The sequence below is a fragment of the Hyperolius riggenbachi genome, chromosome 7, assembly GCF_040937935.1.
Source record: "Hyperolius riggenbachi isolate aHypRig1 chromosome 7, aHypRig1.pri, whole genome shotgun sequence".
In the NCBI taxonomy this organism is placed as follows: domain Eukaryota; kingdom Metazoa; phylum Chordata; class Amphibia; order Anura; family Hyperoliidae; genus Hyperolius; species Hyperolius riggenbachi.
This window is the reverse complement of record NC_090652.1, coordinates 214,407,455-214,424,616: the sequence shown is the minus strand read 5'-3', so window position 1 is coordinate 214,424,616 and position 17,162 is coordinate 214,407,455. Positions and strand designations below refer to the sequence as shown.

At 43.2% G+C, this 17,162-nt stretch overlaps 1 protein-coding gene across 5 annotated transcripts in view; it reads left to right on the top strand.

The window, feature by feature from the left end:
• Nucleotides 1-17,162, top strand: part of TRAK2 (trafficking kinesin protein 2) — a 94,511-nt gene that overhangs the window by 32,164 nt on the left and 45,185 nt on the right. For 3 of the 5 annotated variants that reach the window (XM_068245156.1, XM_068245152.1, XM_068245153.1), the window contains exons 3-5: nucleotides 4,376-4,570; nucleotides 12,271-12,333; nucleotides 12,716-12,792. In XM_068245156.1, coding sequence (XP_068101257.1) covers nucleotides 4,376-4,570; nucleotides 12,271-12,333; nucleotides 12,716-12,792 — 335 coding nt within the window. Of the gene's footprint in view, nucleotides 1-4,375; nucleotides 4,571-9,800; nucleotides 9,939-12,270; nucleotides 12,334-12,715; nucleotides 12,793-17,162 lie in introns of those variants that run through there. The other 2 variants (XM_068245155.1, XM_068245157.1) reach the window with 2 other exon arrangements.

Sequence of the window (17,162 nt, the reverse complement as noted above, 5' to 3'; positions counted from 1 at the left end):
AGTGTACAAATCAGTCCTAATAATACCCTGTCTATTACATACCAGGACATCAAGGAACGGTACTTCTTCCACACCCCAATTAACTGTGAGCTTGATCTGTGGACATTGTTGATGAATCCCCTGAATGAACTCATCAAGGGTACAACGTGGCCCCCTCCATACGCAAAACACATCATCTATATATCGCCACCAACAAAGGGCGTGTCTACGATACAATGGATTAAGATACACAAAGGTTTCTTCGTATAAACCCATAAATAGGTTTGCATAGGAGGGGGCCACGTTAGAACCCATAGCTGTTCCGCTTAACTGTCTAAAGAACCGCCCATTAAATTCAAAATAATTTTCTTGAAGGACAATTTCCAATAACCGTATCAGAAATATACGCTGAGCATGACTACAATCTGTCTGCGTCATGATGTACCAGTCTACAGCCTCCACACCCCCATCATGTGGGATGGAGGTGTTATAGGCTCTCGACATCTAGCGTGACCAGAGCCACACCCTCTTCAAGGGGTGGCAGTGACCTCAGTTTAGTGAGAAACATACCAGTGTCCCTGATATGTGAATCAAGGGACTGTACAATGGGCTGCAACAGTCTATCGACATACCTGGCCAGCGGAACAAAAACCGATCCCACCCCTGCCACAATCGGCCGCCCCGGAGGGCAGTGCAAAGTTTTGTGAATTTTAGGAAGCACATATATATGTGGCGTGGTGGGATTGGTTTGCTGTAAAAAATTGAATAATGGTTCATCAATTAAATCTCTGGCCAAGGCATCTCGCAGAACATCCAAGATACGCTTTTGTATCCTAGGTAAAGGGTCACCCTGTAGTACCTCATATACACATACATCCGAGAGCTGTCTCTCAATCTCTCCATTATATTGACCCTTGTCCAGCACCACCACTGCACCCCCTTTATCAGCTGGACAAATGACAATATCAGTATTACTTTGTAAAGCTTTTAGGGCAAGGTTCTCATTTTTAGACAAATTACATGACACATGGAATAAACCGTCCTTAAAGTCACGTTCAATAACAGACAAATCCTCCGTTACTCTGGCAATATAATGATCAATAATAGCATGACTGGACGGAGTAAAGGAACTTTTATTGCGCAAACCTGAGTCCCTTAATCGCAATGTATCACGTCCTACGTCTCCAGAGTCTCTAGAAAAATTGGGCATGACACTAAAGTAATGTTTGAGTTTTAGAGAACGGAAAAATCGGAATAAGTCCTGATCAAGTTCAAAAAAATCAGGAAAACAAGTCGGACTGAAAGACAAGCCAAAATTGAGCACATGTTCCTCAACCTCAGATAGTACATAGGAGGATATATTTACCACTAGGTTGCCGTTATTCATCTGCCCCTCCTGGGCCACAGGTTCAATAGAGAGTTGGATTTGAGTTTTTGTGTTTAATTTGTAATGTTCCTGTCTCTGTCTCTGAACTCTATGATTGTACTGTATTTATTTTTCTTTAGTTTATAATATATATGTTTTTATTTTCAGACCCTTGTGACAGCGCATTTTGGTGAGACCGGTGGAGTTCCCCTTTTACTTTGCTGTGGTGTGGTGAGTGCAGCGGCATACGCTATGTGAAGTGTCTGTTTATTGTAGGCAGACTCTTTGGCCGCCTTGACACCTCCCACCGCTGTGTTGCGGAGGCTGTAGTTGCTATGGCAATAGGCGCGCATGTGATTGGCTGACACTGAACAGCTGACCAAGTCACATGACTTGTCATGTGACCGTGACGTCATACCGCTTGCTTCCGTGGATGGAGGCAGCGTTTTTTGCTATGATGCGCAGTTTTGCCAGATGCCATGCAGCGGGGAACTCGCCGCTTTGCTCTGATAGGTGAGTGACCTTTTGAAATGGCAGTATGCTGTTGGTTTGCAAGCTCAGGTCAGTCTCCCATCAGGTCCTCCAGTTGTGCGCTCACATGATTGGTCACTGGGCCCTGAGGGGCGGTTTTAATGCTATATATGAGTGCATGTTTGTCATTATGTGCTGTATGATCCTTGCAACTTGACAAAGGCCTAAGGAAGGGCCGAAACAGCGGTCTGTTGTTGCTTTCATGATTAATAAACTTTAAGAGCTATAGATACACAGCGTGGTGCCGATCCTTTTGGTGAAGTGCATACTGTGACCCCTTGGGTACCGGGGTGAGGACCTTGGCACACCTACTACTTTGATTGAAGCCTATAGTGGTGCTCCTGGATATTTGATATACACCTTGAATGTCCTTTAATGTTAGGCATCAGTAAGGAAGGTTTCTATGTGAGAATAGTGCTGTGTTAAGATGTAGTAAAATGGCTCTCTCAATGATGATCTCACCATACCTAAAGCAGAAGGCAAATACTCCATTCACCTCCTTCTTGACCTTTCAGCAGCAATTTGACACAGTGGACCATCTTCTACTTCTCCAATCCATGGGCATTCATGACCTTGCCCTGGCCTGGTTCTCCTCCTACCTCTCCAACCGCTCTTTCATTACCTCCTTCAATGAGTCTTCATCCACCCCCAACCACCTCTCTGTGGGAGTCCCCCAAGGCTCAGTCCTTGGCCCCCTACTGTTCTCCTATACACATCCTTCATTGGCAAGGTTATTTCCTCTATGGGTTTTAAAGGGCAACTGAAGCGAGAGCGCTATGGAGGCAGCCATATTTATTTCCTTTTAAGCAATACCAGGGGCCTAACTATCCTGCTAATCATCTGCCTCTAATAATTTTAGCCATAAACCCTGAACAAGCATGCAGCAGGTGTTACTGACACTATTGTCAGACCTGAAAGATTAGCTCCATGCTTTGTTTCTGGCATTATTCAGACACTACTGCATCCTAATAAACCAACAGGACTGCCAGGCAACTGGTATTGTATAAAAGGAAATAAATATGGCAGCCTCCATTTATTTCTCACATCAGTTGTCCTTTAACGATCATCTGTATGCAGATGACACCCAGATCTGCCTCCACACCCCTGACCTATCCACCACTACCATGGACAAGGTCTCCTCCTGCCTATCAGCCGTAACCACCTGGACGTCCGCAGGGTTCCTGAAACGAAACCTGGACAAAACGGAATTATGATTGTCCTGCCCTGGCCATCGTTGACCCTTCCAGATTTGCATGTCACTATTAACCACACAACCATTCGCCCTACTTCACATGCCCACTGTGAGGTTGTCACCCTGAACTTCGCACTCTTCTTAACCCCCCACATCCAAAACCTCACAAAGTCCTGCAACTTCCATCCCTGCAAGATCTGCAAAATCCACTCTTTGGTGACCTCTTTCACCACTAAACTCCTCCTCTTCCATGCCCTCATAATTTCCCACCTCCACTACTGCAATGCCCTTCTGTCTGGTCTCCCTATAACCGGAATTGCCCTGCTGCAGTCCGTCATCAATGTGGCAACCAGAATCCACTCCTTCCATCTCTCCACCATGGTAGCTCGCCTCTGTGAATCCCTCCACTGGCTTCCTATCCAGTCCCGAATCAGATTCAAGATACTGTGTCTGGCCTACAAATCTGTCCACAAAACCTGCCCGACCTTCATTTCCAATCTTACTCCGAGGTACACACCTAGCCTCCAATGAACTTCGCCTGACCACTCCCTGCATCACCCAGTCCCATGCACCCCTCCAGGACTTCTCAAGAGCTGCTTCAACACTATGAAACTCCCTACTCCCCCCCCCCCCCCCCCCCCATTAGGGTTGCACCGTCCTTCAACATCTTTAAGAAGGCCTTCAAAATGCACCTTTTCTTCCTGGCCTGATTTCCCCCTCCCCCCCCCCCCCCCCCCAACTGGTGCTTTAAACCCACAGCTGAACTCTGATCCCCTACCATTCGCTCTCCCTCTGCAGGGTCCTCCTCCTTCTGTCTCCTACCTGTTCACGCACCTCCATTACCGTGCACCCATCCTGTGGATCTGAGTAAACTCATCTTGCCTAATCTTCATGCACCCATCCAGTGACTAAGCATTTCCTGTACTCATACTTTGCTGCTTGATCTGGTTTGCATGCATTCCTGTGTTTTATTGCTGAATGTCACATCTAAATATTGTCTGTAACCATAACTAATGTCCAGCGCCGCCTAATATGTTGGTGCTTTATAAATACGATAAATAAATCCATGGCTGGAAAATCACAGGAGTCTGGAAACCAAGACTCTTGACAAAATTGCAACTGGCACCATGCTCTTCAAATTCCCTGCTGGCTATTAGTTGGGAGAGACTGGCTTCTGAATACCATATCTGTTTTTCTCCAGCCCTATGCAGCCTGTGTGGGAATTATTCTGTCTGTTTTGGTACTTTTTTTTTTTTTTTTTTTTTCCCTCCCTAAATTTTTGTTCTAATCAAATGTCTTTCTTTCAGACATCTATAACACCCAGGATGCCCCTGAAATGGAACTGGTAAACATGCTAGAAGACCAACTTCCTCAGTACAAATTGCACGTGGACTCTCTATACCTCTATGACCACCAAGACTGGATCCAGTCCCCAACAAAGCAAAGCAATGGCCTCGGCAGCCTGTCTCCTGTCTTGGCTGAAGAAACTTTCCGTTACATGAGTAAGTGTCACACCGCTATTCATTCTGGACCCATTCTACTCTACAGTAATTACATTTAGTAAAGCCAGGTTGTGCCAGCTGCCCTGGGGTGCTTCCCCACCTCTCTGCACCTCTCCTGGCTACTCCTCAGCTTGAATAATGCCTTTCTACATCTGGCAGGAGTATTAGTTTCGGGGCATTCGAAAATCTATATTCACTCAGCATTCCACAAGCTGGAGCAAATGCTAGAAAGACGTGACAAAAAATGCTCAATTCAGATGCCAAGATGTTCTTTTCACATTGTATTTAAATATAACATCCCTCGGAATGTTACTTTAAAGTGAATGAAAAATAAATCCTTAACTTACCTGAGGCTTCTGCCAGCCCTCTGCAGCCACACTGTGTACGCACCTTCGCATACTGATCCTTCAGTCCCCCACAGCGACCCAGTTTCGTTTTTGGTGACACAGCCAGTCGATGGCCACTGTGCTTGCGTGGCTGATGCTGTGTGCATCCTCAATTGCGCTCTTACCACCGGGAGCGTCCTGCACATGCATAGTATAAGAAAATCTCGTACTGCACATGCGAAGGACGCTCCCGACAGCAGGAGCATGATAAAGCATGCATGCAGCGACACAGTGGGCTGACTCACTTTGCTTCGGGGGGGAACTGGAGGATTGGTATGTCCTGGCACGGGATGGCTGCAGGGGGCCTGTACAAGCCCCAGGTAAGTTAAACTGGATTTTTTGTATTATTCCCTTTAGGTTTCCTTTAACCACTTTGTCCTCCTTGACGTATAAAAACGTCAAGGAGGACATGCGCGCTCCTGCGGCCGATCGTGCACGGCTATGGAGCCCGATCACTGATTCCTCTCCCCCGCTGAAAAAGCGACAGCTTCTCTCGGAAGCTACGCTTTTTCTGAAGCTATGTCCCTCTAAGCGTACATCCCTCTAAGCGTACATTGTACGCTTAGAGTGACGTCATGTAAACAAACTCAAGATTGCCATCTTGTGGCCAAAAAGTAAAACTACAAGTAAAAGTTAAAAAAACATTACAATACACAAATATTTCCCCAAATAAAACACTTTTTATATCCCACCCTCCCAAAAATGCCCACATAAAATGTTTAATTAAAAAAAAAAAAAAAACACATTACTATAAAAAAAAACACATAAATATTTACCTAAGGGTCTAAACTTTTTAAATATCTATGTAAAGATAAAAAATTTCTCTCTATTTTTTTTTTTTTTTTTTTATAAGCTTGTAAATAGTGATGGATGCAAAACTGAAAAAATGCTTTTATTTCCAGATAAAATATTGTCGCAATACATTGTGATAGGGACATAATTTAAACGGTGAAATTACCGTGACAAATGGGCAAATACAATACGTGGGTTTTAATTATGAGGGCATGTATTATTTTAAAACTATAATGGCCGAAAACTGACAAATAATGAATTTTTTATTTTTTTTTCTTATTCTTACTGTTAAAATGCATTTACAGTAAGGTAGCTTTTAGCAAAATGTACCCCCCAAAGAAAGCCTAATTGGTGGCGGAAAAAACAAGATATAGATCAGTTCATTGTGATAAGTAGTGATAGTTATAGGCTAATGAATGGGAGGTGAACATTGCTCGGATGCATAAGCTGAAAACGACTGAGAGCTTAAGTGGTTAAGGTGTACCAGAGCTCCCCCCCCCCCCCACACACCCAACAAAAAAATATACATACCTGGGGCTTCCTCCATCCCCATCAGCTTGGTTCGCTCCCACGCCGCCATCCTCTGATGTCTACTACAGGACTGGCATCCCCGCACTTCCGTCAGTCGGCTCCAGTCTACACAGGAGAAGTGCGCTCTTGCGTCATACTGGCTCCGACTGATGGAAATGCGGAGACCGGGTAACAGCACTGCAGACATCAGAGGACAGCGGCGTGAGTGCGATCCAAGCTGTTGGGGCTCGAGGAAACACCAGGTATGTATAATTTTTTTATTTTTGTTCCTGGGAGCTCCAAGTCCCTTTAAAGTTTCCCTTTTCCTGTGCTCAATTTCAGAATTGCTTTTTACAGGTAACTTTTTTCTGTTTGCAGTTGTATTACTGTATGTTTATTTGTGTCTGTCTGAATTACTTGTGTTCAGCCTTTGTTAAACTTAAACTACAGGTTCCTCCCATATATCACCCCATTGTGATAAGATACTGCTGTAATGTAAGTGTTTCTCAGGAGTGTATTGATGGAATGTCTAAGTGTTGGAAGACTTGTAACCCTTTTTATTGATCCTGTCTCCTGACATTCTTGTAGGCTTGAATGTTTTGTGCTGAAACTGCACAGAAAAAAATCATTTTACAATGGAAAGCTTTCTAGCCTGGTGTATGTGTGTGCACTGCCTGCGGATTCCAGCAAAGCTTGTGGCACAGTAACGCCAGCTTATCTGTACCAAAATGCCCAGACATGCATTGTATTTAATGTTGGAAGGTGGGGACGAGCCATGTGTCCCTCAAAAAAATAACCAATGCTGCTTAGAGGGGTTAGGAGAGGCAGTATCGCATTATATGGGCTTCATTGGGCTTGTATGCATTCATATTGTCTACAAAATGTTATCAAAAACATTAAACCTTAATGCCCATCAATGATTTTAGTCTTTGGGCACAGTAAGCCCCTATATTTTTAATACAGGATCTTCTGGTCTGGGAGTTTCATGACTTTTGTTGTGTATTCTAGGTCGGACCTTCAGTGATCTGACATGAATCAAGTGAATGTTGCAAACTTTGTCGACCAATAGCAGACATTTGTTAAAAAGGAAAAATCTAGTCCACGTTTGCTGAATTTCATAAGCCGACTCCACTTTTTCCTATGTTTGTAATGCTTCCAGTCAATCAATTTTAGAACATTTGGGTGTCTGCACTTTTTGTTCTCAGGAAATCATCAACTCTACTGTGACCTTTGTTATATTACATCTGTAGCATATTGTCAGGATTTAAAGACCGCCCGTCGTTGCATTTAGTAGTGCATGTGTACGCACCTTATGGCCTGTGTTAACCCTTTGAATGCTGTTCTAGTAAAAAAAATGCTGGTTGTATATAATATGCTGTAAATAATCTATTAGAGCAGAGTTTGTGCTGTATTGAAAATCTTTACCTTTTCAAATATTGCAAATGTTTCAAGAAGATGTAAAAGTGGCTACAAGGTAGGGCTGAACGATTTTCGGTTTAAAACCGAAAATCACGATCTTGGGATCGTCAAGGCGGCGGTTTTCGCCGATGCTGTCTGCTCCGCTCCCTTCCCCTGCTTGCCGCCCCCTACTCCAGTAATTTCCATTAGTCGGGCTCACCGCATTGCACTACCACGCGGTGAGCCGCAGGAAAGAGCCGGCGAGCATTCTCGGCCTGTACTAGGAAGTGTGGTGTGAAGTGAATGACCATGGGGCAATAGCACACACGCAGCACAATCCTCTTTTTTTTTTTTTTAATGCATTTTAAATACCATATTTTTTTGTACCATAAGTAAGGTTTGTTTCCCCCCCCCCCCCCAAAGTGTGTGTGTGTGTGTGTGGGGGGGGGGGGGGGGGAGTTTTTTTTTGGTCTGAATAACACAATTCAGACCAACGCGTAGGATCATGATGCTGGTCCTCATTTGCCTGCTTTCTCTGTCCCCCGGCTTTCCGCTACGTCCTCCTCGGTCCCCTGGCTTTCCCTATGTCCTCTCTGTCCGCTTTCCTTATATCCTTATTTCCTTATATCCGCAACACGACCCTCTGCCCCCCCCCCCCCCCCCCGGCTTTCTCTATGCACTGCAACAAGATACAGAAGTACCTTGTGAAGCAAAATGCAGACTCCACCTCTCTAGCTGCTCAGTTTGTAATTGGAGCCAAACTTCTAGTGTGGGTCCAGGCTTGTCATTGCGGCCATTGCATTGTTGCCCTGGCTTTATGTTTAGGGTCATTGTCCTGCTGGAAGGTTAACCTCCTCCCCAGTCTCAAGTCTTTTGCAGACTCCAGGAGGTTTTCTTCCAAGATTGCCCTGCATTTGGCTCCATCCATCTTCCCATCAACTCTGACCAGCTATCCTGTCCCTGCTGAAGAGAAGTAACCCCAGAGCATGATGCTGCCACCACCATATTTGACAGTGGGGATGGTGTGTTCAGAGTGATGTGCAGTGTTAGTTTTCCGCCACACATAGTGTTTTGCATTTTGGCCAAAAAGTTCCATTTTGGTCTCATCTGACCAGAGCACCGTCTTCCACATGTTTGCTTGTGTCCCCCACATGGCTTGTGGCAAACTGCAAACGGGACTTCTTATGCTTTTCTGTTAACAATGGATTCTTCTTGCCAGTCTTCCATAAAGGCCAACTTTGTGCAGTGCACAACTAATAGTTGTCCTTGTCTTGGTAGGTTTACAGTTGTTTACAGTTGTGCCATACACCTTTCGTTTCTGAATGATCGCTTGAACAGTGCTCCGTGGGATGTTCAAGGCTTTGGAAATCTTTTTGTAGCCTAAAAAGCCTGCTTTAAATTTCTCAATAACTTTATCCCTGACCTGTCTGGTTGTGTTCTTTGGACTTCATGGTGGTGTTGCTCCCAATATTCTCTTAAACAACCTTCGAGGCCGTCACAGAGCAGCTGTATTTTTACTGACATTGGATTATACACAAGTGCACTCTATTTAGTCATTAGCATTCATCAGGCAATGTCTATGGGCAACTGAATGCACTCAGACCAAAGGGGGCTGAATAATTACACGTGCCCCGCTTTGCAGTTATTTATTTGTAAAAAAAAAATGTTTAGAATCCTGCATGATTTTCATTCCACTTCTCACATGTGCTCCACTTTGTATTGGTCTTTCACATGGAATTCCAATAAAATTGATTCATGTTTGTGTCAGTAATGTGACAAAATGTGGAAAACTTCAAGGGGGCCAAATACTTTTGCAAACCACTGTAGGTAGTACCGCATGTTTGTTTATGATCTTTAGAAATGCATGAAGGTGTGTGTACAGAGGTTATGCACAGAATGCTGCAATGTATTTAACTCGTAGCAAGCAGCAGAAACTTCCACGCATTGCATAAATGTTCATCTTATTGCTTTGTATGGAATTTGCAGCATAACTATTCTGCAGTTGTTGCTGATAATAAAGGCACAGGTGCTCACAGGTTATATTGATATATTTTCCGAACTGGGCTGGGCTCTGTTTTTAATTGCCCTGCAGGGAAAGTTCACAACTCTGTACATAGGTTTCTCCCAGTACTTTGCTAGTAGGACAGGGCGGCAGCCAGCAGTAGTAACAACAATTCAGGGCTCCCAATACATCTCATAGCATTCTGCACTGAGAGCAATGGACAACGATGATCTGGATTTTAACCAGAACGAGGAAATTCTTAATGGCATTATTTTGCAAGGTGAGCTGGACCTTCTGCTCTACTTCTAATTATACCAAAGTTACATTCTTATTTATTTTTAGCAGCTGTAGTGGCTCCTGGCACTGTACTGTACATTACAGATGTCTCAAAGAGCCAGTAACTATTATCAGTGACAAATGGTATTTGCTTAATGTATGTTGGGAATATCAAGACAGCAGAATAAACCTCACTACACCTAAACAAGGTTATTACCCATTTCTGCAGCTTTTTAACATCAGATCGGCAACAACAGTAAAAACTTTTGTTTTGTTTTCTGGTGACACACTAGACCATGCAGTTGTTAAAAATAGTAATTTCAGAGGGAATGGTTAATTTTTGCTTAGCTCTTCATAAAACCGGTTTACAGATTTAACATTTTGGAAATGAGACCTTTCTATGATGCAAGATAGAATAAAATATATTTTCCTAGGAGAATTGTTGTGTTGTATTGCAAGCAATTTTTTTTTTGTTTTTTGACTGCAAAGTAAATTAGTAATTTATTAGGTGCTACATAATGTGAGATGTCGTACTTTGTTTGCGTGCTCTTGTCTGATTTAAAAGCTTAGTTTGGATGTCATCAGAAAGTGACTTTTACAATTGACGAGTTCAACATTGGTAGACTTTTATATCTTAAAGTGGCATTCCTCTGCATTGTTCTTAATAAATTATGAAGTAAAGAGCAGAGGTTCAGCGCGATAACAAGGAAAGTGGCATTTTTAAAAGGAATTCAGTAATGGTGCCCTCCCAGCCCCCTACCCATTTCAGGTTCTTTAAGCAAAAACTCTGCTTTAAGCTTCTAATTCAGATAAGAAAGCTATGATCTGTATAGAAATATGTTGACTAAGACAAATGGGAAACACTGCGGCACTCAATTATAGGATTGTGGCAAGTGATTAGTTTGCGGGTGTGCTATATCCAGAATAGGAAGAAAGCGTCTATAAATTCACCTGTCAGAAGAAACAGAAGACAGGCACCATCCACTGTCAAGTGTAGTTTGGGCCTGGACTACAATGTGACAAGCATCCTCACCGACGTGAAACAGACGCCTGTCAGTCTGACTAGTGCCAACCGCCCCCCCCCCCCTCCTTTCTCACATTTGATTTACCTGATACAATTCTTTAATTCATACACAAGTGTGACCTATCTGTATGAAAACCAACTGCCAGCATGTTGCTTTTCTTAATTACATTTCCGTAATAAATACATTAGAACTGCTGTGAAAATCGCACATGGTTTTTGAAAACGGATATGGTGCACAAAACCGCATGTGAAAATAGGGGCACGAAAAATTTAAATGTAAGTGGTAACCTTATATATATTGTAGAATGCCAGCGTTCATAGGAATGTTGTTTTGTGTTCTCGTTCTTGACGCCTAAAGCTGAGTACACACGTACGATAACGATCGTTCAAAAACGAACGATAACGACAATCGGAACGATAATCGTGCGTTCAAAAAGTGTGAACGATCGTTTTTGTGAACGATAACGATCGTTATCGTTCAATCGGACCGATCCAACCCGGCGGATTTTTTCGAAAGATAATCGTTCAATCGTTGCAGTGTGTACAAAGATCGTCCGATAACGCATGTTCTTATTGCCTGTCATAACGTCACTTCCGTTTGCGCACGCATTTTTTAATCGTTCGTCGTTCAGTACTTTATACTTATATCGTTCACGTGTGTACACAATCGTTCATTACGAACGATCTTTTCGGTCTAATTTGAATATCGTGTAAACGTCACGAATCGTTCGTAACGAACGATCTTTATCGGACGTGTATACGAACCTTAAGACTTATGCAGTCCCTCCTGTATCTTTCCTCCTTTGCATCGTCACAAGTTATTTTTCTGTTTTGGATGTACTACATTTTTATTATGAGATTGGCTATGTGAAATACTGCATACTAAAGCCACATCAAGTATAGCCTAGTACTTGTATTCCTCAGTGTAGTAGTCTGACACTGACACCCACATCTTGCATATGTCAGTGATGTGTTTGCCTTTCATTCTAATGCTAGATACACATGATGCGTTTTTTTCGGTAGATTTTTAGTTCGATCGTTTTTTGATTTGTTTTTCTGCTCACTTTCCCGCTCGATTCTTTTATCTTTTCTTATCAATTTCCATTCACTTCTATGTGGAATCGAGCGGTAAAACAATCTGAAACAATATCGGACATGATGGAAATTATCAAACGCATCTTTCGAACACAAAAACGTAGCATGTGTACCTAGCATTAGTTTCTTTTGAGACTTGGTTGATTCAAAATCTGTCTTCTTTCTATTCAAACTTCTTGTTTGTTTTTCCTCTTTTCTCTTTCCTTACTCTGCAAAGCTTTTGTGGAGCTTCCTTCGTCATCCTTTGATGATGTGCATAAGTCAAGCCAAAATTCACAAGGTAAATGTGAACAATTTGTTCTTGAAATCATTGTGTGATGTTGTTTGGGTATGTGCTCTCCATTCCCAGCTTTACAAATGATCTTCCTGCTGAGTTGTCCTAGTAGCCATAGCTAGGATACAACTTAACACTGAAGGTAAGTTAGATGACTGTGCCATCTTGGATGAAATCTACGGTACTCTCCTGTTCAGAAAGCTATTAAAGTCTTGTTACATGATAGCAGACAAGCCTGATGGCCATTTCTGTAGGTCAGTGTTCAGAGGGAGTGTAAGTGTGTTGTGATTTATACATTTAAAAAGGACATTTTCTTATCTATTATACTTATTAGAGGACGACCTAGAATCTGTATGCTTCATTCTTTGTATTTTCTTTATTCTTTTAGTTCTCAGTTCTGAAAGAATTGATCAGATGACTAGGAGTTACAATGACACCGATATGTTAAGTCACTTGCTGGCCGAGGTAAGTCTGTTATTCATTACTGCTTTGTTCTATAATCTAATAATTCATTATAAATTAACTATTAATACATCTGTAAGAGGAAGTCTCTTCCACAATGTTTGTTTTTTTTTCCCTTTCTCTATTAACTGATAAGGTGTACATCTGCACACATCCCGATACTTTGCTCATTTATAGCCATAAGCATTGTTTTCTCTGTAGAAGTCAGATATGCCAAACATTCTGTATATAATTTGGATTTATGATGTGTAATTAAAGACTATAAGTGCACTATTCAATTAGTGGTCATGGGTGCTTTTGCTGGCTCACAGAGACAAAAAGGGTTTATTGGTTTATTTGCATGGGTCCACCCATTGTCAGGAACATATGCATAGTGGGTGTTCCAGTTTCATAGGGAAAAGCAATTCCATGCAGCCTATAGGTGGCCATACACATATACTGTAGATTTACAGTAGATTCGACCATCAGATTTCTGTCCGATGCCTGTCAAGTCGAATCTGACAGGACTCTATCTGATGTGTGCCACACACTAGGAACAGATTTCCAATAGATTTCAGAATGAAATCTATTGGATATCTATCTAAATGCATTATTGGACCATTCGATCCAAAGCAACTCTATGGGCCATGAATCTGCTACCAGCAGCAGATCGACCTAGATCTTCCATCCTGTCAGATCAAATCCATCGAAATTGATCTAAATCGGCCACAAATCGATCAATCAATAGATTTGAAAGAATCGATTTCTGATCGGTCGATTCTATAGAATCGATCAATGGCTGAAATCGACCAGTGTATGGGCCCCTTTAGACCCAATGCAACTCTATGGGTCATGGATCTGAGGCAAGCAGCAGATGCACCTATATTTTCCATCCTGTCAGATCAAATTGATCGAAATCGTCCGAAAATCGATTGATTTGGATTGATTTGAAAGAATTTATTTCTGATCAATTCTATAGAATTGATCAATGACTGAAATCGACCAGTATATGGGCCCCTAAATGGCGCTTGTGGACAACTAAACTGCTCAACAAATGAGCAGTTCAGCCGTCCATGGAAATGAGGCCTTATCCTAAAGGACCACTATCGCGAAACACTTAATTTTCAACACCCCCACAGTAGTTATAGCAAGCATAAAGAAGATTCCCTGTGTCATTTATTTATTTTCTAGTATGGTTCTTTAAACATTCAAATGTCACTGTATGCTACACACGTCAGTGCCCACACTTGCGCTGACAGACTTCTGTACCGTAATGCCTTTATAGGGGTAGCCTGGTAAGGTGTTGCAAATCACAGATGGTATAGCCTTTTTTTTAACTTGTCCCCCAACTGCCATATCCCAGAGAAAGCTCACGCCGCCAAAGGGCCCGTTCACACTGCACGCGTTTCCAGCCGCGTTTTGGAAACGCGTGCAGGAGGCCGACACGCACGACATCAGACAGTGCATAGAGTGCACTGTCTGATGTTCACACTGCATGCGTTCCGGACCTGTGCGGTCCGGGAACGCATGCTGCACGCAGATTTTGCTAAAACGCGCGGCTGTCCCATTCACTTTTCAGTGATTGGATCAGCCACGCAACGCACACAAACGCGGATGGCGTGCGTTCGCATGCGTTGCGTTCCGCATGCGTGGCCGTCCGCGTTTGTCATGTGAACGGCCCCTAACCGCTATTCCTCCAGCGACGATACTAGAAAAAAAAGGTCCCTGCACTCTCCCTATGCCCTGCAGGCATTAGGGGAGGCAGCTCCCAGCGCAGCGCGGACACCGCTGCGTAATGACAAGCTGGAGCTGCTCACCCCTGTCCATTGAATCGCTGGTTCTCTGCCTGCGCAAGTGGTGCACTGATGTATATAGCATACAGTGACCTTTGAATGTTTAAAGGACCATACTAGAAATTCAAATGACACGGAATCTTCTGTATGCTTGCTGTAACTGCTGTGTGGGTGTTGAAAATTAAATGTTTCGCAATAGTGGTCCTTTAACCCCCTTGCTGGTCCAATTCCCGCGGCAAGGGGGCAGCAGAGCACTTAAAAAAAAAAAAAAAAAAATTTAAATCGTAGCGAGCCCAGGGCTCGCTACATGATAGCCGCTGAGCGGCGATCAGAGTGAGCAGGAAATCCCGTACAGAACGGGATTTCCTGCTGGGCTTCCCCGGTCGCGGGATGGATGACGTCACCGTCAGAGGGAATCCCGATCCACCCCTCAGCGCTGCCTGGCACTGATTGGCCAGGCTGCGCAGGGGTCGGGGGGGGGTGCGGTGTTTAGCGGCGATCGCGTGTAGGGAATTTTTTTTTTTTTTTTTTTAAATCGGCCCAGCGGGGCCTGAGCAATCCTCCTACGCAGGTTACCCCGAGCTGAGCTTCGGGATAACCGGCAAGGAGGTTAATATGTTAGGCTGCATTTCCACTTGTGCGGTGCGAATCGCCGAGGTAAAAATTCGCATGCGGATCCATGCGAATTTTCATGCGAATTCGCATGAATGACTATGTATGCGAATTTAACCATGGCAGTGCTGGTGTGCTTTTCCATGGTTTCTATGCGAATTCGCATGAAAATTCGCATGCCCAAACCTCATGCGAATTTCCTATTAAATACATTGTATGCGATTCGCATAGCGGTATGCGAATTCTGATGGCTCTGCCATGCAAATTTTTTTCTGCACAGAAAAACGCAAAGGAATCCTGACAAGTGGAAACAGTCCCATTCACTTGCATTGCTATGCGAATTTGCATGCGAAAAACACATGCGAATTCGCGATAGTGGAAATGAGCCCTTAATCTTGTTTCTGTTAGCAATCAGTGAGCATGTTTCAGAAGCAAGGGAACACATAATTTTTTTTTATTTTTTTTACAATGTGGGAAAGTGGACCAAGCCTCCCATATTGCTTTTCTGTCAAAGGCCTTGTTTGATTGCGAACCAATTAGTAATTTTATAGTATACTTGGCCTTTTATGTAAACACTGTTTCTATTTTTAACCTAGGTATCCTTCCGGAATGATTCTGTTTTTTTGTTACAGTGGCTCTAAAAACCAGCATTACAGACAAAATACTCCTTCTGGTAGAACTGCATTTTATAAAAGATTTTTTTGCTCACAGCATAAGACTTTTATAGCCAAATAATAGTAATGGCAGAAGCTGTTTCTATTGTTTTTCTACTAAGTTTACAGTCCTTTTAAGTAGAAGCTGTGGAAGGTTAGAGAAAGTGACTGCTCACGCTACAAGGCAGTATGTGGGATGGTCGAAGGTCTGCTCACCTGAGGCATTTGCGGCTCACCTGAGGCATTTGCCGCACACCTGAGGCATTTGCGGCACACCTGAGGCATTTTGAGTGTTGCATACATCTGTGCCCACTAAGTGAATGGCTACTTCAGTATTATATGAATTATCGGTAATGGGGCAGCTGCTTATGGCAGGCCATGTACATCTGTTACCCTCAGTAGGTACCTTGAAGCTTGTTTGCTCAAGATTTAGTGTACCTGAACTGACGTTTCATAATACATATAGTACAAAGCCTAGTTAAAACCTGCCTGCATTTTACTTTTTTCATTGCAAATGTTTAAAAAAAAAATCTTATTGCTTTATGTATCTAAATGAGGCAGTTACATTCAACCCCGCTGCACTTAATCCATTTTGTTGATCTTTCTTTATTACCAATCTGGCTGGATTTGCGATGCAGGCTTCTTTTACTAATATCAGCAGTCTATGAACATTCCCGACAGCTGTCTCTGTCTACAGGAGGGAGCAGAGGGAGGAGGTGGGTGTGGTCACATAATGGATCTGTGCAGAGAAGGATATTCCTGTGTCAAATATGGAAATTGTGTGCGTAACAGCAAGCATTGTCCTTTATTCACCTTTACTAACTGACAAATTTGAGAAGGGGAACTAGCCGCAGGGCTTCCCAACCCTGTCTTCAAGTACCACCAACAGTGCATGTTTTGTGGAAATCCACAGAAGTAGGTAGTCAGTTTGGGCACAGCCAGAGCCACCATAGACCATAATAGGAATTACAGCTATAGCAGCGCTCAGTGACTGATTTGGGCGCCGTCACAAGTCGGAGCACAAATCATTACAAGAACACTATAATTAAGTCGCCAGCAATAGCTGGAAGCCGAAATTGCGTCTTTCCCCCACTATCCATGGTGGAGGAGGAATAGTAATTAACGCCACCGGGTCTTGTGCAGGAGCAGGGTAAGCCAATTATCGGCTTTCCCCTGGGCTGAAATCTCCTGGCGGCTATGTTATAGGTATGCGTTAATCAGCCCTGCTGGGACACTAATTACCTCACCTTTGAATGTTTGTGGTTTTCTGCAAAACATGCACTATTGGTGGTACTTGAGGATGTATACCTATGAATATGCCGCCGGGAGATTTGGG